Source organism: Myotis lucifugus, unplaced genomic scaffold (genome assembly GCF_000147115.1).
Source record: "Myotis lucifugus unplaced genomic scaffold, Myoluc2.0 scaffold_531, whole genome shotgun sequence".
NCBI classification, from domain to species: Eukaryota; Metazoa; Chordata; class Mammalia; order Chiroptera; family Vespertilionidae; genus Myotis; species Myotis lucifugus.
This window is the reverse complement of record NW_005871579.1, coordinates 122,978-149,520: the sequence shown is the minus strand read 5'-3', so window position 1 is coordinate 149,520 and position 26,543 is coordinate 122,978. Positions and strand designations below refer to the sequence as shown.

Below are 26,543 nucleotides of genomic sequence, written 5' to 3'. Positions count from 1 at the left end.
AGACAAATAGAAAAGGGGTAGGGAGAGACACACACACACAAAAACTCTAAAAAATGTAAAACAAACATTTCCTCAATTCATCAAAAAGCTACATGCCCACTACCAGGAGACATCAATATATTGCAGCACAGTACAATAAATTATGTTCCATGTACCTTATTTAAGACAGGAAAATACATTTTTACACATCTATTATCTTTTTTTAGACCATCAGAAAACTTAAAATTGAAACGTAAAAAGAAATATGCTTTAGTTAGCTGGAAACCGGAAATGTGTGGAACATCTGTCCCCCACCAATGGCAGATAAGAGGCTACCACAGTGAGAGCCCAGAGGCTGGTAATAAAGCAGAGGGTGCGCCACTCTAAACTGCACAAATAAATTTATGAATTTAACAATTAAAAGACTGTTAGGCCATGCAACCTAACACTAAAAAACCCAAACAATCCAATTAAAAAATGGGCAGAGGACTTGAATAGATATTTCTCCCAGGAGGACATATGAAAAGATGCTCAACATCTCTAATCATCAGAGAAATGCAAATTAAAACCATAATGAGATATCACATCACACCTGTCAGAATGGCTATCATCAATAAATCAACAAACAACAAGTGTTGGCAAGGATGTGGAGAAAAGGGAACCCCCATGCACTGTTGGTAGGAATTCAAATTAATGCAGCTGCTATGGAAAACAGTATGGAGGTTCCTCAAAAATTAAAAATGGAACAGCAATTCCACTTCAAGGTATTACCCAAAGAAATCCAAAACACTAATTCAGAAAGATATATGCATCCCTATGTTCACTGCAGCATTGTTTACAATAGCCAAGATATGGAAGCAACCTAAGTGTTCATCAACAGATGATTGGATAAAGATGTGGCATATACATACAATGGAATATTACTTAGCCATAAAAAATAATGAAATCTTACCAACTATGACAGCAAGAATGAACCTAGAGTATTATGCAAGTGAAATAAGTCAGAGAAAGACAAATATGATACGCTTTCACTTATATGTAGAACCTAAAAAAATAAACAAACAGAAACAGACTCATAGATACAGAGAACAAAATGATAGTTGCTAAAAGGGAGGGGGGTTGGGGGACTGAATGAAAAAAGTAAAGGGATTAAGAAGTATAAATTGGTAGTTACAGAACAGGCATGGGGATGTAAAGTACAGCATAGGGAATATAGTCTACAATATTGTAGTATGTATGTATGGTGCTTCTTGGGTACTAGATTTATTGAGGGGGATCACTTAGTAAATTATATTAAGTATCTAACCATTATGATATATACCTGAAACTAATGCAATATTGAATGTCAACTGTAATTGAAAAAAGTTTAAAAAAAAAAAAAAAGAATCAGGCAAATTGCAAACAATTTCTGTTCACCAGAGTACAAAGAACCTTTAGCACTAACCATAATAAAAACAAATGGAGAAAGTACAAGTATTATTTGGAGTTTCACCAACGGTATAGCCCTTGTTACCTGGGTAAAAGAAGTTTAGATGGAAAGAACACAAATGATGAAATAAAGGTGGTGAATAGAGCAAGGCCACTAAAGAAAGAAAAGGAACCACAACTAGCTGATAGATGAGAAACTTATGCTGATGGTTGAAGAAGAGAGCAACTAACAGGGATGACCCGAAGTACTTCAGAAGTCGTCTGGTTTACATACACTCAAGCTTAACTTGTTCTTGCTTTTCTTGTTGTGCAAGGCGAGCTGCAACTTCTTCAGGTGGTCGCTCCCTTACAGAAGTTGAGGATGCTTCCTCTTGCAGCAAAAGTAGAGAGGAAATCAAATTTCAGCACAGAATTTCGAAAGCTCACAGGGACATAAAAATACCATCGGTTTACTTGCCAGCTATATCAACTGAGAGCATCACTCAATGACTCCAACATGAAGAAATAAGAAATCAGTTCTTAGACTCCCTGTTTTCAAAGTTTTATTCAGACTTTGAAATTGTAAAAATTACCTAAGCAAGTCTGCAGACTTAAAATCAATATAAATGTGTACTTACGTAGTGTCTAGGGGTTGTCTAGGCATTAAATAGTTCTGATGAGCATATCATTTATAAAACCACAATATACATAATTAAACTACCTGAAGTTGCAGCCTTGGCTTTTCCTTCATCAATGTGAGGGTGATCAGTTTTTACAGAATCCTCATGCTGAACCGCAGGGGCTGGGACCGACAGTGTATCACCTGCTGCAGAAATAATTTTGGCTGCCTCTGTAGATGCTGTAAATATGTTACTCATGGTATTTATAGTTTCCCGGAATAACAGAGAATCACACAGGTATCCACTACTACTACCACCCACTTCATGTCTGACTCCTTAAAAACACAAATGGATGTGCAGCCACTATTCAAACACACAAATAGACAGGGGCACTGTCCATCACATACCCAAACCCAGAAGATACAACAGCTGGGAAACACTAGAGAAAAGAGTCTTGTCAGCATCCACCTGCAGTTTAACCATCATTATTCTCAAGCAAGGCTTCTAGTAAGTGCACTAAATACCAACACATGAGAGGCATACATAAAAGATTTACATAACATGGGAAAATAATAACAAAGGAAAAAAGAGCCTATAATGAAGAAGGCAGACAAAAGAAAGTAATTAACCAAAAAAACCATTTTAATTGAAGAGTGGTAGAGATGAAACAAGAGGTGTGAGCAAGAACAAGATGAACATTTTAAACACAAGAAGATCACAGTAAAGATAGTGAATTAGTGAAGAACAGAACTCTGTTAAAATTATTTCAGACATATTTTTGAAGAAAGGAAAGTTGAAAAAACTCAAGAGCTCAGAAATTATAAATAAAAGTGTTGAAGAGAAAAAGAGTAATTATAGAGGTGGAATAAAAGGGAAAAGAGCAACAAAATGGAGAAAATTTTTTTAAAGAACCGAAGGTCCCATTTAAGAGATAAAGCTGGAATATCACAAAATCCATTAGCTTCCTGCTCTCCATTGGACCCTTGTGAATTCTCCACAATAGTGATCTTATTAAAATAAAAGTCAGATATCAGTCCCCTGGCTCAGAACCCTCCCAAGGACTTCCCATCCCACTCAGATATAAAGCAAAATTCTTTTTTTTAAGCAAATTCTTATGATGGCCTCCAGGACTGCCACTGTAGGCTTTCTGCTCCCTCGCTGGCCTCATTTGCTAGTAGTGTTCTTCTCTTGCTCCACACCCCAGCTTCATCTGCTCCTTGCTGGAAAATGCCAAGCACTAGCTAATCCCTCTGCCTGGGATGCCTTTCCCCACCAGCCTTCCATGACTCACTGCCTCATCTCTTAGCCTCAGCTCAAATGAAACCTTCCAGGCGACCTTTCCCTACTGACCCCATTAGAACTGCAATATTCCCTCCCACACTTACTTACCACTAACATCCTATACATTTTACTTATGTATTTAATATATGATCTCCCTCCCCTCATCCCACTAAGGAATAATCCCAGTGTTTGTGTTTTTAGTTTTTACTATTTATTCATTGCTATATCCCCAGTACCTAGGAGACTGCTTGGCACATAGGAGTGAATATTTGCCAAATGGAAAAAAGTCAACTGATTTAATTGAGGACAGAGGAGACTAAGGAGTTCAAATATAACTAGCCCAACTCTAACCTGTGCAGTAACACATTTGAAGTGTATCACTGAACAGGTTAGAGCAGTGATGGCGAACCTTTTGAGCTCGGCGTGGCAGCATTTTGAAAAATCCTAACTTAACTCTGGTGCCGTGTCACATATAGAAATTTTTTGATATTTGCAACCATAGTAAAACAAAGACTTATATTTTTGATATTTATTTTATATATTTAAATGCCATTTAACAAAGAAAAATCAACCAAAAAAATGAGTTCGTGTGTCACCTCTGACACGCGTGTCATAGGTTCGCCATCACTGGGTTAGAGTTAGGTTCAGTGCTGTTCACTAAGGTGGGATTATTAATAAATCGTGATGGTAAAAAATATCTACAGATCTAAACTAGATCAGACACTTTAATCACTAAAAATAAAGAGAGGAGAAAAAAACTAGTGAACAGGAAAAAAATAGGTGCAAAAAGAGAATATGTAAATCTGAAGGGGAAAGCTACGAGTCAGAGGGGAAAAAAAGAATAGAAAAAATAAAGTCTGTTGCAGGTAAGACAATTCTTGCCATTACCCTCACTGAGCAGCTATTCATAATAAAGCCCAATTCCATATCCCTCTCAACCTCTCAACCCCTAAAATGAGAGTCCTTCCTGCAGAAGGGCCGCCCTCTTAACCACGGGTACAAATATATTAAAACAATTCATTTGCCCATAATTTTAGAAGAATGATTATAAATATAGGTACCTGTTGAAGCTGGAGTGTCGCCCTTGTGTTTTTGGAGTTTAGATTCTTTCATTACCTCTGATACACTGGAGATTTTTAGTGGACCAGACTCAATCTTGGAAATGAAAAACATTTAACATTTCAGATATAAAACTGTTTATTCAGAAAGGTAGCATACAGTAACATGTATTATTTCAACAATCAAGTCTTTCAGGCTTTTAACACAGAGTTAGCACTTTACAACATAATGTTTTATTAACCATATTAAGAGAAGTCTTCATATTAAAAAAAAAAAACAGTTCAAAAATTTCATTCCAAAGGATTAATAGTAACAAAGACTTCTCTTAGGGCAAATAATACATGATGTATGAGTATCCCTTTAAATACCACTCTTTTTACATATTCAATATTGAGAAGACTATTTCCATTTGCTTCCTAAATCATGTGTTATCTTCTGTATACATTGTTAGAAACAAGTGATTTTTATAGGCTCTGAGTAAAAATGAAATTAGCTTTTTATATCTTTAATCTCCAGGATTCATGCAACTACATACTAAAAATATATAATCTAATTGTCATACCTCTCTCTCAATTACCACCTGCCTTTAGTTTAAGGCCCTGTTCATTAACAGGACTGCCAGATGATGTGCTAGAGAAAATTACTCAGTAATAGCAGTATTTTCATTTACCACCTATGTTGTCCCATTTTTTGCCAGAACTTGGTAGGCAGTGGGACTCAGATATCCCAAAGATGACTACTCAAACAAAACTCTGTCACTACCAGAAATTAAACATATATGTATTTTATTTTTATTAAAATTTTATTTTTTAAATCATGAAATACAGCTCACTATAACAAGCAAAATACTATCAAGATAAAGCAATAGTTTTCATTTGCCTCTCTATTGCTCCTTTCCTTTCCAGCACTCTCATGTTGCTACTGCTAATAGCTGAACTCAACCCTCCCCCACCCGTACCCTGAGCAGAAGCTCAGGAATATACGCACATACAAATTTTCATTTCTTTAAACTAAAATACGGTTATATTATATAAATGACCATGTAACTTGCTTTTTTCTCATTTAACAATACATCATGGACATTCTCTTCCAGCTCAAGAAATTCTTTCTTGTTGTATAATATCCTAATTTAACTGCATACCTAATATAGTTACAAAACCCATAATTTGGCCAATTACTCCCCTATTTTTGGTCATTCAAGTTGTTTTCTGTTTTGTTAAACATCCTTATCCATATAATTGAAAAGCACTATAGAGTGGTATCTGTAGGACAGTTTGCCAAAAGAGGAATTGCAGGGTCAAAGGGATTGAATATTTTCAACATATATTAACAGATCACTTTCATATATGATTCTAGAAACCCATACTCTCACAATAAATGTGCTTGTGTATGAATATGATCTATTTCTAGACTGATTTACTCTTTTGTTAAAAATACTTTTATTTATTTCAGAAAGGAAGAGGGAGAGAGAGAAACATCAATGACAAGAGAGAATCATTGATTGGCTGCCTTATGCACGCCTCTAGTGGGGACGGAGCCCGCAAACCCAGGTATGTGCCCTTGACTGAAATCGAACCCAATACCCATCAGTCCACAGGCCGACACTCTATCCACTGAGCCAAACCAGCCAGGGCATAGCCTTATTTGTTCTATCTCTAATTTCTAACCCTGTGTCAAAACCTAACTGTTTTATTAAAGAAGGATTATAACAAAGTCATTATCTGGAAAAGCAAGTATCATCTAACACTTTTCAAAATGTTCATAGCTACATTATTTATCCTTCTATATGAACTAGAATCGTCTTGTCTGATTCTTCAACCTCTAGAAAAATCTATTAGAATTCTATTAGCTATGTGTGTGTGCATGTACATGTAGATGTATATGTCATTTCCCAGCTATATATAAATTTAGGAGAAATTTGAGAGAAATGACATTTTTAACATATGAGTCTCATCAAAGAATATAACATTTGTCTCCATTTAGGCAAGTCTTATTCCATGTCCATCAAAAAGATTTTAAGCCCTAACCAGTTTGGCTCAGTGGATAGAGCGTCGGCCTGCGGACTCAGGGGTCCCGGGTTCGATTCCGGGCAGGGGCATGTACCTTGGTTGCGAGCACATACCCAGTGGGGAGTGTGCAGGAGGCAGCTGATCGATGTTTCTCTCTCATCGATGTTTCTAACTCTCTATCCCTCTCCCTTTCTCTCTGTAAAAAAAATCAATAAAATATATTTAAAAAAAAAAAAAAGATTTTAAGTTGCCCTAACTGGTTTGGCTCAGTGGATCCAGCGTCAGCCTGCGGACTGACGGGTCCCAGGTTCTATTCCGGTCAAGGTCATGTACCTTGGTTGCGGGCATATCCCCAGTAGGAGGTGTGCAGGAGGCAGCTGATCTATGTTTCTCTCTCATGGATGTTTCTAACTCTCTATCCCTCTCCCTTCCTCTCTGTTAAAAAAATCAATAAAACGCCAGAACTGGTTTGGCTCAGTGGATAGAGCGTTGGACTGCGGACTCAAGGGTCCCAGGTTCGATTCCGGTCAAGGGCATGTACCTTGGTTGCGGGCACATCCCCAGTGGGGGGCGTGCAGGAGACAGCTGATCAATGTTTCTCTCTCATTGATGTTTCTGGCTCTCTGTCCCTCTCCCTTCCTCTCTGTAGAGAAGCAATAAAATATATTTTTTTTAAAAATCAATAAAATATATTTTTTAAAAAAAGATTTTAAGTTTATCTTCTCTCAATATTTACTATCTATGCATAAATAACCATGTTGGCACTAAAAGGATTCCCATAAAATAAAATGTATATTTTTTAAAAGCATTAAGTTGAGCCCTGTCAAGCATGCACAGTGGTTAGAGCATCGGCCCACAGCACCAAAAGGTTGAGGGTTTGATTCCTGGTCAAGGGCACGTACCTGCATTGTGAGTTTAATCTACATGGTTGGGATACGTGCAGGAGGCAACCGGTTGATGTGTCTCTCTCACATATCTCTCTCTCTCTCTCTCTCTCTCTCTCTCTCTCTCTCTCTGTTGTTTCCACTCTCTCTGAAAAGCAATGGAAAAAATATCCTCAGCTGAGGATTAACAAAATATAAAAATAAATAAATAAAAGCAATAAGTTAATAACAATGCGTAACAATTCAGAATGCTAATAAATAAATGGTAAAAATTTAAAAATAAAAACACTAACTGCTATTTTAATTTAGACGTGAGAAAACTCACTTTGGTCTGTGTAGTGAAGGATGCAGACTTGAAGAGAACATTAGTAGACAAAAGAAAGGAAGTAATTCAGGGTAGAAGACCACAATGGCAAAAGTTGTGCCAACAGAAGGGATCTTTGTGCAGTTCTCTGCTTTAACCCAAGGCCCTTGGAACAGTGCCTGGGTACATAATAAGCATTCGGCATACATTTGCTGACTAAGAATGGAAAGCAGAGGCATATTTATAAGGTAAACTGGCATAAAGCCAAGGACCATTCAGAGATAAGGCCCAAAAGGTAAATGAAAGCCAGACTGGCAAACGTATCAAATGTCAACCTAGGAACTAGTAAAAACCACCAACTACAGAATAAAGGAACTGATGGCCAGCTCTTAGGCTAACAGTTAACCACTCTTGGATCCACTTTCCTTATTCAGAACATGAGACAATTTCTAAAGACTCTAGTTTTTACAGTCTGTGATCTTGTCTTTTAAACAATCCTCCTATATAATAAAAGGGTAATATGCAAATTGACCCTAACAGCAGAACAACTGGGAATGACTGGTCACTATGACACACACTGACCACCAGGGGGCAGACGCTCAATGCAGGAGCTCTCCCTGGCGGTCAGTGCACTCCCACAGGGGGAACTCTGCTCAGCCACAAGCCAGGCTGACAGCTGCCAGCACAGCGGTGGTGGTGGGAGCCTCTCTCACCTCCTCAGCAGCACTAAGGATGTCCGACTGCAGCTTAGGCCTGCTCCCCGCTGGCAAGTGGACATCCCCCGAGGGGTCCCAGACTGCAAGAGGGCACAGGCCGGGCTGAGGGACCCCCATGAGTGCACAAACTTTTATGTACCGGGCCTCTAGTAGAAAATGTACAAAAGTTCTTGATAAGTGAGCTCATAAAAATATGATAGCACTTATCAGATTCTCTGATATTGATATGAGGATAGCCTATCTCTGTCTCTCCCCACCCCTTCCAACTCATTCTAAAAATCAATGGAAAAAAATATCCTCTGGGTGAGGATTAACAAAACAAAAAAAGAAAGAAAAGATTGTGTAGGATGAGAGGAACTAATCTAGTCTGTAAGTTCATTTGCATATGAAATGATAAAGGTCAAAACTGGGATAAGGATAATGGTAATGCCAGAAAGAGAATAAATATCAGAGATTAAACATGATAGAATAGCTAATAAAATATAGGCAACTATGGAAATGAATCCAAGAATTCTAACCTACCTACTGGACAGCATGGTACTATCTTTAATACAAATAAAGCAAATCGGGAAGTGTGTAAGTTTTGAGGTGGTCCAATATGGACCTGCCAAGTTACCCTAGTGGAAATGTTCAGTGGAGTAGCTCAAGGACTGAGAAGAAGTCAGGATTATTATTGAGAGAGATAAACATGTCACCTATGAAGACTGACACTTAAAGTCACGCGTGAAGTGAGAAAAGAACACTACTATGAGCTATTCAGCCTGACTCCATGCTCCTAGAATTGCTTCCAGCTATTTCTCCTGGGTCATGGAGCTTAAAATGGACTGAGGATTTTAGAATGAATCCACAGGATTCTGCTCCTTGATTATTGGAGATGCAAGACTATCTCCCTCAGGCAGCATAAACATTTCAAAGTTCATACAAAGAATAAATGATGTAGAAGACTAAACAAGAACATTTTGAAAAAGCATGTTTGGGGGCTGGGGATTGTCAGAGGACACTTGCTTTTCTAAGTATTAACTTTGTTACAGGATTGGCCTCTAGACCATACTAGATACTGGAGAACAGAAGTCCACCCAGCTTCTAAGAATAAACTGATCAGCCATGCCCAGCCTCACAGCATAAAGAAATACCCAATACTAAATCAGCAAATATCCAATGCTCTCTTTTGTAAATTTTTTTCAAACAGTTGTTTGAATGAAAATATCTTTAAGATTTTTTTTTAAGCTTGATGGGGGGAAAACAAGGGTGAAAATCTGAAGAATATGTACAAAGTCCAAGGAATGCCAATCAGTACTGAAGAACCAATTAGTATGTAGCTGAAAATTCTGACTCTGATTTGTGGCCTACAAGGAGCCATTACTAACAAAAACATTTGGGTTCTGTGTCAGGACCATTCTACGTTTGTCTTCAGTGTTGTAAGTCAGAGCTTGACAGCAGCAATGGTGTGGGCTGACACGGACCCCCTCAGTTCACAGGACAGCCAGGGTTACCTCTACCGGAGCTGGCTCTTCCATTTACCTTCATGTGCCAACCAATTATTTCCTATATGGTGTATACTAAGTGGGAGCACTTATGGGACTCCAAAGGGATAAAATTCCAACACTACAGATTAATATTTTTAAAAACCTGACAAATCCATCTACTGAATTATACATGCAAGTTCTACTGAATTATACATGCAACTTCTACTAAATTATACATGCAAGATACTTTTAAGATGAAAACAACCTGCTTTAAAAGTATGCCATAGGGTAAATTGAAGTAATATTTAAAATGCTTACCGGCTTCTTTGACAATGAAATACTATAAGGTGAGGAACCAAGAACCATCTCAAAGAGTTTGTCGGAGTAAGGTATGGTTTTCTCTACACTTTCTCGGAAATGAGAATCCAATTTGGCATACAGGATAGTGCCACCAATACCTCCGCCAACAAACAAAAGACCAGCTCCAGCAATTTTGGCAGGAGACAACCTGAGTGAAAGAAATAGGAACACATTTATATTTCCTGCCTCTCCTAAATCTATGCAAAGACCTCTAACCACTACTGCTCTGCCACTGCTTCAGATCACAGCAAGTTTTTTAGCGCAGCTGCACATCACCTTTCCCTGGTTTATTTTAAACATGTCCACAACAGAAAATCACATTTATTTATGAGTAACTAAAAAAAATTTAAATACAGTAATAGCTAGGATAGATATGAAGCAATCTACCCTTTAACACTTAACATTCAAGATGTTCACAATCATGAAATTTCCTTTGAACCCAAAAAAGAACTATCAAATTTCCTCTTCCCTTAAATCAAACCATTTATAAAAGTAAGATAATAAAACAACAAACATAACTAACAACACTTTTTAAATTACAATGTGCCGAGTTCTGGACATAAATCTATTTGCCATAGAGTGGAAGAGAGCACAGGATGGGGAAGCTTCTACCTTGAATGCCAACTAATTACCAAAGAACCAAAAAGAGAATCATAACAAACTTTCACCTACAAGTAAGTAATGATCCAAAGATATTACAGTAAAGCTTCAGTGTTCGAATCCCTTAACAAAAAGGTTCCAGCAGCTATTCCCATAGTCAAGGAAAACACACACACACACACCCTCTTAGCCAGGGGTCCTCAAACTTTTTAAACGGGGCCAGTTCACTGTCCCTCAGACCGTTGGAGGGCCCGACTATAGTTTTAAAAAAACTATGAACAAATTCCTATGCACACTGCACATATCTTATTTTGAAGTAAAAAAAACACAACAGGAACAAATACAATATTTGTATTTGCATGTGGCCCGCGGGCCGTAGTTTGAGGACCCCTGCTCTTAGCAGACAGTTAAAAGTCTGTTTACAGTGAGACATACTACATACCCAGAACCGCCTGCAGTGGAGTATCTACGGCATGGTCGCAAGGGACGGAGGATAAACTTCCCACAGAGACAACTCTAGAGAGGAAGAAGAAAACATCAGAACCAATACAGTTAAAGGAATATGGAAAGCTTTTAGAGTTGGTAACTTAAGAACTAATACTTTTATTACAAATGTCTTCATTAAACAAAAATTATTTTACTTTCAGAAAATAATTTAGCATGAAACATATTTATAGACCCTTAAAAACAATGATGATTCTTGCACCCCAAAGGTCACATAAAATACATTTTAAGATTTTTAAAAGAGGGATTATCAGACTATGATCAATTAGCACTTTTAAGTGTTATATATGTTAATTATTTCTTGGATATAAGTGGGATTTGCCATAATGCTTTTTTTTTTTAATTTCAGAGAGGAAGGGAAAGGGAGAGAGAGACAGAAACATCAACATTGAGAGAGAATCACTGATCAGCTGCCTTCTGGCCGCCCCCTACCAGGGATCGAGCCTGCAACCCCTGCATGTACCCTGACTGGGAATTGAACTAGTGACTTCCTGGTTAATAGGATAAAACTCAACCACTGAGCCACACCAGCTGGGCTCTCTCTTAATTAAAAAAAAAAAAAGTGTGTCCTCAGATGAGAATTTCCAAAAAATACATTTAAAATAAAAACTCAAAGTTTAGTTGTGTATAGAGTGAACTCTCCCACATTCAGCCAATGCTATCCAGATACATTTTGTGCCAGAGAATTCCTGACCCATAACCTTTACACAAATGATACCATGTTCAACACCCAGTTCTGTACAAAGGTTCATTCAACAATACATATTTGAGATCATCCTATCAATATATGACAATCTTTGGATTTTACAGATTCAGTATTCCATCGTATGGATGCTACTTAATGTATTTAACCAGCCCTCTTTGGATTGACATTGGGTTTTTGTCTTTATTTTTGTTATAATAATTCTGCCTGGGAAACATAATGTCATTTTGGCTCAATTCTTAAAATTTGCAATGTTGATAAGTACTGCAAAATTAGTCAAACTGTCCTCTAGTAATAATATGAGAATGTTTTCCACAGCCTTCCAACACACTTTAAATGCAGTTTTAATCACAATTTCCTTTATTATGATTTTCTATCTTTTTTTATATTTATGATCCCTTTTTATTTCCTCTTATATGAAGTATAAGAGCATATCCTTTTACCACTTTTAAATAAGACTAATCTTTTTCATACTCTTTTAAGTGTTCTTTATGTATGAAGAGAAACTAGCCATGTATCTGCTAAATGCAATGTTTTTATCCAGTTTGTGATCTGTTTTTTATCTTTGCTTATGGTAGCTTATGCTGTGCAAAAAAATTACTTTTATGTAGTCAAAACTGTCAATTTTTCCTTGTATGCCTTCTGAGTTTTCTCATATCCTTAAAAAGCCACCCTCAGATTATATAATAACTAGAGGCCAGGTGCACAAAAATTTGTGCACTGGCGGGGGAGGGGGGGTTGGGGGGGGTGTCCCTCAGCCCCACTTGTGCCCTCTCACAGTCTGGGACCCCTCGGGAGATAACCACCTGCTGGCTTAGGCCCACTCCCCGGGTGGCAGATGGCAGGCCCGGATGGCGGCAGGGCAGGCGGGATGGCCCTGTCCCGCCCTGCCTGCAGTATGCAAATTAGCCGCCATCTTTGTTGGCCGTTAATTTGCATATCGCGCTGATTAGCCCATGGGAGGCATAGCGAAGGTACGGTCAATTATCGTGTTTGTCTGTTATTAGATAGTATTCTTCCATGATCTCTACTACTCTGATGGTTTCATTTTTTTATATTTAAATCTTTGAACCTAGTGTAAGGTATAAGGTATAGATTCAATTTTATTTTTTTCCAGATGTCTACTCAGTGGTCCCTAAATCATAGAAAGCATAATCCACTTTTTCTAACGATTTGAAATGCCACCTTTAAAATATACTAAATTCCTGGATGCATTTAGAGTACCTAATTTGTTTACTTATCTATTATCTATTTATAACTAATACCACAATGTATTAACTACTGCATATTAGAATTAGCTTTCAATCTGGTAGGGCTAGTCCTCTCTTTTAGTACTATTCTTTTACAGAATTTTTCTGGATTAAAAAATTTTTATTGAATTTATTAAGGTGACATTGGTTAATAAATCTATATAGGTTTCAGGTGTACAGTTCTAAAATACATCGTCTGTATACTGTAGTGTGTTTACCACCCCAAGTCAAGTCTCCTGTCACCATTTATCCCCCTTTTACCTCCCCCCTCCCCCCCCCATACCCCTTTCCCTCTGGTAATCACCATACCGTTGTGTCTATGAGTTGTTTTATTCTTTGCTAAATTCCTTCACCTTTTTCACCCTGTCCTCCAAACGCCCTTCCCTATACAGCTGTCAGTCTGTTCTCTATATCTATGAGTCTGTTTCTATTTTGTTTGTTAGCTTACTTTGTTCATTAGATTCCACATATAAGTGGAATCTGCATTGAAAATGTGTTGGAACGCTGTGGAAAACATTCTCATATTATTACTAGAGGGCAGTTTGATTAATTTGGCAGTATTTTTCAATACTGCAAATTTTACTTTAAGAAATGACATTATGTTTCCCAGGCAGAATTACTTACTATTATAACAAAAATAAAGACAAAAACCCAATGTCCATCCAAATCATATGGTATTTGTCTTTCTCTGACTGGCTTATGTCACTTAGCATAATACTCTCTGGGTCCTTCCATGTTGTCCTAAAAGGTAAGATTTCCTTTTTTATAGCTGAGTAGTATTCCACTGTGTAACTATACCACTGCTTTTTTATCCAGTCATCTACAGATGGGCACTTAGGCTGCTTCCAAACCTTGGCTCCTATAAATAATGCTGTAATGAACAGAAGGGTGCATTTCTGGATTTTTAAAAGCTGGGCTATCAAAATGCTTTCAATGAAATAACACACCTTCAAGTATAAAATGCACCCTGATTTAAAAGGGGTAAAATGTGAGCAAATTTATCTTTTATAACCAAAAATGATAGCAATAAAAAGTTTCATACTTCTGTATGAGAAAAAAACAGAAATAATATCATGAGTCAAATTAATAGGATTTTTATTAAATCTGTGGCTCTTGATTTTTAAAAAAGTATCATTTTCATTAGCCTACCTTCATATTCTATGTAGCATTTAATATCCTGAATAGAACATTAAAAGCTAGAAAATTTAAGGCTTTCATGGTTTTATCACACAAGTAAAAGTCCATAGACACCAGTTTAGTTTTGCCTACTTAAAAAAAGTTTATTATCTTCTAAATCTCTTTTAATCTAGAGGTTTTCCCTCCAAAATTTAATTTGTTGAAAGGAACCTGGGTTGCTTGACCTGTAGAATTTTCCAGACTGGATTTTGTTCAAGATGCAATTTAACATGTTCCTGCCCTCTGTACTTTCTGTAAACTAGCGTTGGATCCAGACACTTGCTCAGGCTCAGGTTTACCCTCTGGCAAAGCTTTAGGTGGTATTGTGTTCTTTCATCAGGAGGCACATGTCTTGGTTGACTCTCTTTGTGGATGTTATCAATTGTGTTACTGTACAATGTCTATATTCATTACTTTATTCAGAGTTGCGAAAAGTAGTCTCTAATTCATTATTTTTCATTTATTTGACATTTTATTTTTTTTTTTTTTTAGTTAATCTTTACACAAAGATATTTTTTCCATTGATTTTTAAAGAGAGTAGAAGGAAGGGAGGGAGGGTGAGTGAGAGAGAGAGACATATCAATTGGTTGCCCTGAGGACTGGGGCCACCTGGAGCCGGGGAACTAAACTACAACCCAGGTACATTCCCTTGACTGAGAATTGAACTCTCGACCTTTCAAACACTAAGCCACACCAGCCAGGGTCATTATTTAACACTAGAGGCCTGATGCACAAAATTCGCACAAGAGTAGGCCTTCCTTCCCCAGGCTGCCGGCACCGGCTTCCCTCTGGCATCCGGGACCTGGGCTTCCCTCACAGTCCCAGCTCTGTACAGGTCATCCGGAAGGACGCCCAATCTAATTAGCATATTACGCTTTTATTATTATATATATATAAATATATAAAAGCCTAAGTGACCATTATAACCAGTCAACCAAACGACAGGTCAACTGGTCACTATGACAACACACTGACCACCAGGGAGCAGACACTCAATGCAGGAGCTGCCCCCTGGTGGTCAGTGTGCTCCCACAGCCAACCTCCCGTGGTCCCTTCCCCCCACCCCCGGCCAGCCCCAATGTACCCCGATCACCAAACAGGCCGAGGGACTCACCCATGCACAAATTCGTGCACTGGGCCTCTAGTAGATATAATAAAAGGCTAATATGCAAATAGACTGAACCATGGAACAACCAACCAACCAAACAACAGGTCACTATGAAATGTGCTGACCACCAGGGGGCGTGTGTGGAACATGGCAGGCATCGGCCAAGACGGAGATGGTGGAGCAGGTAAGCGGGGATGCCAGATCAAAGTGGGGGTGCCAGTCACTGTTATCAGGACGAGCCTCTGGTGGTTATTGAAAATTCTTTGCTCCCGTGTGCTGTGGTCCCGCCTGGTGCTCGCACCTGCTGCCGGCGCCCAACACTCAGTCCCGTCAGTGGGTGGAAGTGGCGGCTACTGGCCCCAATCGCCCCTGAGGGCTTCTCCACCTCCCCCTGCTCCTGAGGAGCGATCAGGGCAGCAGCTGCCACTCACACCTGCTGACAGCACCAGTCCTGCTCACACTCACTGCTGGCGCCAGCCCCAATGGCTCCGCCAGCACATGGGAGTGGCGGGAGTGGCGGCAGCGGTGGGAGCAGGGCTGCCAGTAGACAGAGGACCAGGAGCCATGGCAAGAGGGGCCAGGCAGGGGCACGGAGGATGGGCCATACCCACCCCTGTGCCCACCACAACCTTGCGGCCCACAATTCCTTTCAAGGTGCACGAATTCATGCACTGGGCCCCTAGTATATAGATAAACATAATTTTTATCTACATGATAAATGCTATTTATTTTGTAAAATAACATGATGCTATTATTCATGCACTCAGGGGGGAGGGTCGCTCACCCTGGCCTGTGCCCTCTCGCAGTCCAGGACCCCTTGGGGAATGTCCCACTGATGACTTAGGCCTGGGGGAGCGGGCCTAAGCTGGCAGTCAGACATCCCTCAGGCAGCCCGGAAGCCTGTGGGGAGCAGGCCTAAGCCATTAGTCGGACATCCTTAGCACTGATGCAGAGGCAGGAGAGGCTCCCACCACCTCCACTATGCTGGCCAGCCATGAGCCGGCTTCTGGCTGAGCAGTGCTCCCCCTGTGGAAACACACTGACCACCGGGGGTAGCTCCCTGCATTGAGCATCTGCCCCCTGGTGGTCAGTGCATGTCATAGCAACCAGTCATTCCCAGTCATTCTGCTGTTAGGGTCAATTTGCATATTCCCTTTTTATTATATAGGACTAGTGGCCCAGCGCGTGAAATCGCACCCAGTAGGCCGCCACTGCTTCCATGGAAGCCAGCAGGAGCCGCAGCGCACCCTCGAGGGAGGTAGGAGCTGCGCCACTTCCGCGGGAAGGAGGCGGGAGAGAGCCGCCACTGCCCGCGGGAGCCCAGAGGAAGCCGCTGCCATCGCCGCCCACGGAAGCTAGAGCGGGGGGTGGGACCGAGAGGTGCTCCATGCATCTCCTGGTAACCAGTCACACACACAGCCCCGCCCACCCGTGAGCACCTGCTGTGCATGCAGCCTCCTGCTGATCGGTCGTTACACGTGAGGGCGTGACAACCACTTGCATATTAGCCTTTTATTACACAGGATTATTGTATTATTTTTTCCATAGTTACAACAGTACACCTACTTTTGCCCCACTCTGTATATTGTATGTTGGTTATATGGGCAACAGATAACTTGTCTCTTTAGTTAACAGGTCTTTAGGCTCAAAGGAAAATTGCTTAAGGGAGCTATATCCTAGGAGTCACATTGACATCCAAAATGTCTTATTTGCAGAGGAATCTGATTTCGATGACAAGACCCTGATGCTGTAATGGGATCAGATTTTGAAGGGTTTTGAGGAAGGTTGTGAATGTATTTGAAAATTGTAAAGGGCAGGCTATATTATCCAAAAATGACTGCAATAGTATTTCCTGTAGCACATGCTCTTCCAGAATCCTGCCACTCCTCCAAAGTGAGTTCTACTACCCTCCCCTTGAACAATGCCAGGACTTGGTTATTAATTTACTAATAGAGGGCACTGAAAGTGTCACTGTGTGACTTCGAAGACTAGAACACAAAAGGGAATACAGCTTCTGCCAGCTGCCTCTCATCACATTTGCTCTTGGAACCCAGCAACCAAACTGTGAGGAAGCCCAGACTGTGAGGAAGCCTCTACTGGATGTGTAGGTGTTCCAGCCAACAGCCCCAGCTGAGGTGTCAGCTGCAGCCAGTACCAACTGCCAGACATGAGAATGAGGAGGTGTGAGATGACTCTACCCCCACCCACTGCCTGACTACACCCTCATGAGGGCCACTGAGCCCAGCTGAGTCCCAGCAACCCCCAGAACTTAGACAATAAATAAAAGTTATTTTACCCCAAGCTCGAAGTAGTTTATGTAGCTAAAGCTAACCAGAACACTATCTTTATGAATTCATGAATTCAAACACTTTTGGTGGATTTTAACCAATTGTAATTATCTTTTTAAAAATTTAAATTGTCCCAACTTTGGCCAATTAATGCCACTTCAATATATATTATCTTTTTATATTAATTATATGTGTGTGTGTGTGTGTGCATAAAGAGAGAGAGAGAGAGAGAGAAAGAGAGAGAGAGAGTGTGTGTGTGTGTGTGTGTATGTGTGTGTGTGTGTGTGTGTGTTCAGTCTCTATACCTCAAGCCATCTGCAAATACCTAGTGGCAAGCTGTTTTTTTTCCATGTGTGTAGTAAAATTCACTTATAAAAGTCACCATTTTAACCTGGATGCTGGGGCTCAGTTGGTTGAGAATGGCCCCATTAACCAAGAGGTCACCAGTTGCGCCCTGGCCAGTTGCTCAGTGTTGAGAGCGTTGGCCAGCAGACCAAAGAGTGGCAGGTTCGATTCCCAGTCAAGGCAGGTACTCAGTTTTAGGTTCGATCCCTGGCCAATCGGGGAGCATGCAGGAGGAAACCAGTCTATGTGTCTCTCTCACATCAATGTTTCTTTCTCTCTCTCCCTCCCCCTCTCTCTCTACAGATCAACGGAAAAAAATATCCTCGGGTGAGGATTGAAAAAACATTTTAAAAAGAGATCACAGGTTGGGTTCCAGGTCAGGGCACATACCGGGGTGCAGGCTCAATCCCCAGTAGAGGGTGTGCAGGAGGCAGCCAACCAATGTTTCTCTCATCAATTTCTACCTCTCTCCCTCTCCCATCTGCTCTCTCTTAAAAATAAATAAACCTTTTTTTTCAAGTCACGGTTTTAAAGTGTGCTTTCAGTACATTCGCACTGCTATGCAACAATCAAAACCTCTAATTCTAGAACATTTCATCACTCCAAAAGGAAATTCCTGTGCCAACTACATAGTCTCCATTTCCTCCTCTCTCCATCCACTGACAATCACTAGATCTACTTTCTGGCTCTATAGATTTGACTATTTTGGATATTTTGTATAAATGAAATCATATGTAGCTTTTTCTGCATGGCTTCTTTCACTTGGCATAATGTTTCTAATGTTTATCCTGTTGTGACATGTATCCTGCATATAGATGTACTTAATTTATTTTATGGTTGGATGTAATATTTCATCATATAGATATACCATATTCTGTTTATCCAGACATCAGTTGGACATTTGGGTTGTCTCCATCTTTTGGCTACTGTGAACAGTGCTATGAACATTCCTCTGCAAGTTTTTGTTTGAACACCTGCCTTCAATTCTTTTGGGTAGAACTTCAGGGTCATGGTAATTCTATGTTTAACTGTGTACCATTTTATATTCCCCAGCAGCGTATGAGGGTTCCAATTTCTCCACATCCTCACCAACACTTGTTCATCACCTAGTGCCGTGATTGGCAAACTGCGGCTCGCGAGCCACATGCGGCTCTTTGGCCCCTTAAGTGTGGCTCTTCCTAAGCCTTAGGAGTACCCTAATTAAATTAATAACAATGTACCTACCTATATAGTTTCAGTTTAATAAATCTGGCTCTCAAAAAAAAAAAAAATCTGGCTCTCAAAAGAAATTTCAATCGTTGTACTGTTGATATTTGGCTCTGCTGACTAATGAGTTTGCCGACCACTGACCTAGTGAGTGCACCTTCTGATGTGGTTGTTGACCACTTATATGTCTTCTTTTGATAAATGTCTATTCAAGTCCTTCGCCCATATTTATTTGGGTTGCCTTTTTGTAGTTGAGTTGTAGGAGTTCTTTATATTCTAGACATTACATCCTTCTCAGATTATGATTTGAAAATATTTCCATTCTTTTTACTGTCTTCCATGTCCCTTGATGCATAAAAATTTTTCATTTTAATGAAATCTAATTTATGTTTTGTTTCTTTTGGAATCAACCACTGCTAAATCCAATGTCTGCCTCCAGAGCTCTCTTTCTCAAGCACCATACTTAACTATCTCTTTATTTCTACCCGAAATAAAATTAAATATCCCACTTTAACACACAAAATATTGGACACTTCTTAGTTCTGGAAATCCTTTTTGTTAATAATAACCTATGATGTAGAAAAGGACAATACTGTTTCAAAGTAATTTACTTTGACATATAACCTTGTAATAAATGTTATAAGGTTAGCACTGCTGCTTCTAACCTATAGAAATATGATTAAAAAATAAATAACCCCCCAAAAAGGCAAGATAAAATGTACAGTTCCCATGTAATGTCTTTGCACTGATGATCTTTTCCTTAGCTACTCCAAACTAAAGTGAACATATAAAAAGTCACCACAGCCCTAGCCAGTTTGGTTCAGTGGACAGAGTGTCGGCCTGTGGACTGAAGGGTCGCAGGTTCGATTCCGGTCAAGGGCAAGTACCTCAGTTCCCAGCCTGGTCAGAGCATGTGTGTGGGAGGCATCCATTCAATGTCTCTCTCTCACATCAATGTTTCTCTCTCTCTGTCTCTCCCCCTCCCTTCCACTCTCTCTAAAAATAATGGAAAAATATCCTCCGGTGAGGATTAACAAAACAAAAAAGTCACCAAAATCCAGCATTACAACCTGAAAACAGGGAGTTTAATTAAAGTCCCCTCATATGAATCCTATCTGGAGGTTCCAGGTTTCCTCTCTAGACTTTGCGGGTTGCTGTAACTGACAATGTTTCGAGAATTTTGTCATAAGCATTCCGCCCACACAAACAAAAGACCTCCAGAAATTAATGACATTTGAAATGCAATTTAATATGCAACAACTTCAATTTTTCTATAGTAAATTTATTTTATAAGAATCATGCGTTGCCCTAACCGGTTTGGCTCAGTGGATAGAGCGTCGGCCTGCAGACTGAAGGGTCCCAGGTTCGATTCCGGTCAAGGGCATGTACCTTGCTTGCAGGCACATCCCCAGTAGGAGGTGTGTTGGAGGCAGCTGATCGATGTTTCTCTCTCATCAATGTTTCTAACTCTCTATCCCTCTCCCTTCCTCTCTGTAAAAATCAATAAAATATATTTTTTAAAAAAGAATCATGCATTAAGATTATAAATATATCACAATTAAGTCCAGTAAGTTTGGCACTGCAGCAGTATTATCTCTCAGTATAAACACATTCTTTGTTTAGGAGAAAAGGTGCTCTTCAGTTAGGAAAAGGAAATGGCTGATATTAAACCATATGGCAAAAGGGGAAACTTCATACTTTAGTTTTCCTTGCATATATGAATGAATATACATTACTAACATATTCTCATTTGTGTGCTCTAAGTTATAATATAAAATTTATTTCATATGGTTTGAAAGCCACTGGTCTAGCGAAATGAAAACAAGGAATAAAAAAATAAAAAAGGATTCTAGTGTGGGTGGGAGCAAACAGCAGGCTGCATGATAAACTACTTTCTACCACGTATGCTTAGCAGACATTTTCATTAAGTAACACATTGTTTTATAACCCTAACAGAAAAAAAAGAATTCTAGAAGATAGCTCATAATATCCACACACAAGTTCAATCCTAAATAGTTTTGCTATCAAAGTTGGTCTTAGTCCTAGCTGATTTGGCTTAGTGGATTGAAGGTTGGCCTACAGAATAAAGGGTCCCGGGTTCAATTCCAGTCAAGGGCATGTACCTCGGTTGCAGGCTCGATCCCCAGCCCCGAACAGGCACGTGCAGGAGGCAACCAATTGATGTGTCTCTCTCACATTGATGTTTCTGTCTCTCTGTCTCTCCCCGATCCTTCCACTCTCTCTATAAATGGAAAAATATCCTCTAGTGAGAATTAACAAAGTTGGTCTTAAATAAACTGGCTTTGTCAGCCTTCAAGAACAATAATACTCTTTCTCTTCTTTTAAGTGATAAGCAGATAACACTACTGCATATGCAGATGACCACAACCAAACCTGTAGTTTGGGAGAGGGTTAGCTTAGTCCTCCAAACCTAATGACCACCTCAGAAAAGGTTGTAAAACAGGTGATACAATATAGTATTGGGAATAAGAGAAGAAAGAAGGTGTTAGATGTGGAAAATAATAAACTGAGAAAGATTCAGAGCTCTGAAGTACATTTCTGAAAAAGAAAACAATTCATTTCTGCTGAATATCCATATGTAAAGATTTTAAGGATGATGAGTCTAGGCATAAAGAATAAGGTAGATGCCATCTGTGATGGTTAATTTTATATGTCAACTTGGAGGGTATTTTTGGATGAGATTAACACTTAAATCAGAGAACTGTGAGTAAAGCAGCTTGCCTTCCACAATGTGGGTGGGCCTCATCCAATTAGTTGAAGGCCTGAATGAAACAAAATGACCAGCCTCCCCAAGCAAGAGAGAATAATTCTCCAGTCTTCGGACAGGAACTGCACCATCAGCTCTCCTGGGTATGTGCCAGCCACAACTGCATAAGCAAATTCCTTATAATAAATTCTAGAAGATGACAGTTAATTCTAGGAGATGTATAGATACATCTATACATATCTATATACATAGTAGTAAGAGTTTCAAAGTAAAACAAAAGTAGGGCAATAGAAGAGAGTAGTTAGGTCTGTTTTAGATAGGAAAGATCTCTCTGAAGGAAAGGTGATATCTGAGGAAATATCTGAATGAAGGAAGTGAGCTGAGCAAAGATGTGTGGGAAGACTTCAGGGCAAAAGAAACAGCAAAAGAAAAGGCAATGAGGTAAGTGCTGGATATGCCAGAAAAAACAGACTGAGTCAGAGTAGAAAAATGAGATATCCAAAGAGCCAGATCATGAAGGGCCTGGTGGGTATAAAGTGTTTAGATTTTATTCTGAATATGATGAGATGCCATTAAAGAGCATGGAATGATCTATATATTTAAAAGAGAAAAAAAAAAAAAGCCTAGCCCTGGCCAATCTGGCTCAGACTGAAGGGCCTGCGAACGAAGGGTTGCAGGTTTGATTCCTGGTCAAGGGCACATACCTCAGTTGCAGGTTCGATCCCTGGCCCCAGTCTGGGTGCATGCCAGAGGCAACCAGTCAATGTGTCTCTCTCACATAGAAGTCTGTCTGTCTGTCTGTCTGTTTCTCTCCTCCCCTACTCCTCTCTCCCTTCTGCACTCTCTCTAAAGATCAATGGAAAAAAATATCCTCAGGTGAGAATTAAAAAAAAAAAAAGCCTTTATTAACTAGTATGTAAAGAACTGAATCTGGAAAAGGCAAAACTATGGAGTCAGTAAAAAGAACGGTGGTTCCCTGCCCAGCCAGCATGGCTCAGTGGTTGAGCATCTACCTATGAACCAGGAGGTCACAGTTCAATTCCTGGTTAGGGCACATGCCCGGGTTTTGGGCTCAAATCCCAGTAGAGGGCATGCAGGAGACAGCCGATCAAAGATTCTTTCTCATCATTGATGCTTATATCTCTCTCTCCTTCTCCCTTCCTCTCTGAAATCAATAAAATTATATTTTAAGAAAAAATAAGTGGTTCACAGGGCAAAGGCCTTAGGGTAGGAGAGTGATGAATAGGTAGAAGACAGGATTTTAGAAGGATGAAAATACACTCTATCATGCTACAATGATGGATAATGTCATCACATATTTGTTCAAACCCATAGAATGTACACCAAAAGTAAACCCTAATGTAAACTGTGGAGTTTGGGTGATTAGGATATGCCAATGTAGTTTCATAGGTTGTAATGAATGTACCACTCTGGTAGAGGATGTTGATAATGGGGAGGGGGAGCGGAATGCATATGTGGAGGCATGGGGTTTATGGGAAATGTCTGTACTTTCCCCTCAATTTTCCTGTGAACCTAAAACTATTCTAATAAATTAAATCTTAAGTAAAAAGAGAGACAGAGAAAGAACGAACGAACGAACCTTGGGGGTATACTTAGAGGTACATGAAAGCAACACACTCAACAAAGGAAAACAGGGATGAGAGAGGGTAAGATGCACCCGAAGATATTACATAGAAAAGCCAAGAGTAAAAAGTTTGACAAAGCAACAGCTTAAAATGCTACTGAATGATGGAGGATATAGTTAGAGTAAATGAATGAATTTTATATAATTTGTTTTTAAAAATCTTGTAAGATAGCAATTTTAAGAAGGTAAGAAATCTGGGTTGCAAACCAGAGAAGTGTTCATATTTTAGTATAAAGTCTTAATCTGTTTTCTTCTCATTTCCTAAATGGGAACCCAATAAGTGGGAAACATTTTGAGAAAGGCAAGAAAAAAAACACGTAATTTTGGACTTCAGGGCAGACAGACCAGTGACAACCATGATGTTATCGGAACACAGAATAGGGAACAGTGTGCCATGAAAGGAGGGCTCCACAAACTTTTAACAATTCTGCCCTGAGAGGTAGCTCTACTTTCTTCATCCTCCCAGCCCCATTTGGGTATGATCTCCACACCTTGCTGTTAATTAAGCCCATGATTAGGGTTGGTTGTGTGGCAAAGGGAATTTTGCAGATGCAACTCAGGTTACTAGTCAGTTGACTTTGAATCAATCTAAAGCAGTGGTTCTCAACCTTGGCTGCACATTAGAATCACCTGGGAATCCTTTTAAAATCCTGATTTCTGGGCCTCATCCTCCGGAAATTCTGTTTCTTTGTTATGGGGTGGGGCCACAACATTAGTAATGTAGCAATAGAAAACTAATATACACACACACACAACACACACAAAAAAAAAAAAAGGAAGGAAGGAAACTAATACAGACACCATTTTCCTATGGAAGAGGCTGCTTCTCCTACCCTAACAACGGAATGGGGAGATAAGCAAACTTGGAGGGATAAAGTCTGGCTTCTACGGATGTTATTCCATTACTGCTTGAATCACAGTGCCTGTTTTGCAATACAACATTTTGCCAAAATATCAGTATTCTGAAAATTGTACTCAATGGAAATAGGTTTACTTTTTAATTTTAGAAAGTTACTTTGATAATTATGACGAAATAAAAGTAACTGGGTATCTAGGGCTAGGCTCTTTGGATGTCTGCCAAAGTAGTCCCAGCACCTGAGAGACTCAGAACCCAGGCTAATCTCAGAAATGAGCACAAGGTCATGACTCCTGTCCTTCCTCAAGTACCAAGAGTTTGAACTCCACAAACTACATTCTTTTCGTTTTGTTTAGGCTTAAGACTAGCTCAGAGGTGTTCTCAAGTACGAGAAGAAGTCCTTCCCGAATAATGACGACCTTGTCCCCGAAAACGCGGACTCTTAACAGTGCAAGCACACCTCCTTATTTAAAACTGCAACAAGCCAAGGCTCGGCTCTGCATTGCCTGCTGGGAACTGTAGTTCTCCCCCTCGACCTTCACCCACTGGCTGCGCGAAACCACCGCACGCACAACCGGCGACCCGGGCGCCGGGAGCCACGATTGGTCCCTGAATGGGGCAGCGCGGGGCTGATTGGACGACACGTCCCCGAAGCCGAGCCTCCCGCCCTGCGCCCGCCTCCCCGCCACCTTCTCTTTTCCACACCCCATCCGGCTTCAGCAATAACTCTCAAGGCATCCCTCCCAGCAAACTCCCGAGTTAACCGCCGGACGGGCCCGCCTAAGACTCCCGTGATGAGGGCGGCCCCGAGACACGCCTCAGTCCCGGGGCCGAGGCAGAGCGAAAGCCGCCCCCATTTTCCGTTGTCTGCCCTTAGTCAGCTTCATCACGCGCTCCCTCCCGAGCCCTCGCGCTCACCTGGGCGGCGGAGGTCACGCCAGATAAATGACAGACCCGCAGCATCTCGGACAGGTGGACAGCGCGGCTAGTATACGCTGGAGCTGCGGGAGCGGCGCGAGTAGGAGAGGGCCGGCGTGCGTGCGTGTGTGCGTGCGTCCGCACCGCCTCCCTGCGCCGGCGTACCGGAGGGCACCAACGCCACTGCGCACGCGCAGCTCCTTTCCCGTCCCCGCCCCGGCAGCTCTAAGTGGGTGGGCCCTCCCTTGGCGGAAAGAACGATTTCTTTTTCCGGGTCGCGCCGCTTTGTGTTCTGGTCCGCACCCCGAGTCCGGAGTTACTAGGGGAACGGGAGGCTGGGAAGGGCGTCGGGAACTCAGGCTTGGATCCTCTCGGAAAACGGGTAGGCGTGACTCCACGGAGAATTGGGCAAGAAAGCATCTCAGCCGTCTCTGCCCGATGGATATTTCTTTTCTTTTTATAGCAAAGGTGGAAATTTATTGAAGAACCAGTACAGATTCCCACGTGGGACAGACTGCCACGTGGGGAGGGGGAAAGGGTCCCAAAAAACCGACTCCCACGTGGGGAGGGGGAAGAGTCCCCCGATGGATATTTCGTAGAAAGGAATCGACTTGGCCCAGTCGGTGTCGTCCTGGCGGGAGGCCTTGGTTTCATTTGACAGTTCTTCTGGAGTCTTCCTGGTTGCGGGAGGCTGGGTGAACAAACACGGGAGAGACCTTTGTGCGCAATGTGTCGTTCAGGTGACAAGTGGCTGAGATTCTTGGGGTTCACAGCTCCTACTCCTTCCAGGTTAAACAGCGCAAGTTTTTATTTTAGAAAGATAATTTGGCCGCAACCTGTGGGATGGGTTGGGAAGATAAGGAGGTCAAAGTATTCCACTGAGTCTATAATCAAGGTAAACAAACATTGAACGCAGGATTCAATACTATTAGTACAGTATCACAGAAACGAAATAACTGTATATCAGTTGTGCTTGTAAAGTACTTTCAAGTCTTAACTAGGTAATTTATTATAGTATGATGTTTTCCCTAGAGGTATACAAGGTCACTAATCCCATATGTAAAATGGAAAAATAGATTTGAAAATTAACTAACTTTATATAATTACTTAATTACTTAATTTTGTATATGT

The 26,543-nt window shown here is 40.6% G+C and overlaps 1 protein-coding gene across 6 annotated transcripts in view; it reads right to left on the bottom strand.

Annotated features, from left to right (window-relative positions):
• The window catches only part of IMMT (inner membrane mitochondrial protein), a 48,971-nt gene extending 23,396 nt beyond the window's left edge, over positions 1-25,575 (bottom strand). The window contains exons 1-6 of one of the 6 annotated variants that reach the window (XM_023745283.1): positions 25,413-25,575; positions 11,128-11,201; positions 10,044-10,233; positions 4,349-4,442; positions 2,108-2,212; positions 1,682-1,777 (exon numbers count right to left, since the gene is read on the bottom strand). In XM_023745283.1, coding sequence (XP_023601051.1) covers positions 1,682-1,777; positions 2,108-2,212; positions 4,349-4,442; positions 10,044-10,233; positions 11,128-11,201; positions 25,413-25,457 — 604 coding nt within the window. In that variant the 5' untranslated portion in view covers positions 25,458-25,575. Of the gene's footprint in view, positions 1-1,681; positions 1,778-2,107; positions 2,246-4,348; positions 4,443-10,043; positions 10,234-11,127; positions 11,202-25,412 lie in introns of all 6 variants that reach the window. The other 5 variants (XM_006104001.3, XM_006104002.3, XM_023745286.1 and 2 more) reach the window with 5 other exon arrangements.
• Between the last annotated feature and the right edge of the window lie 968 nt (positions 25,576-26,543).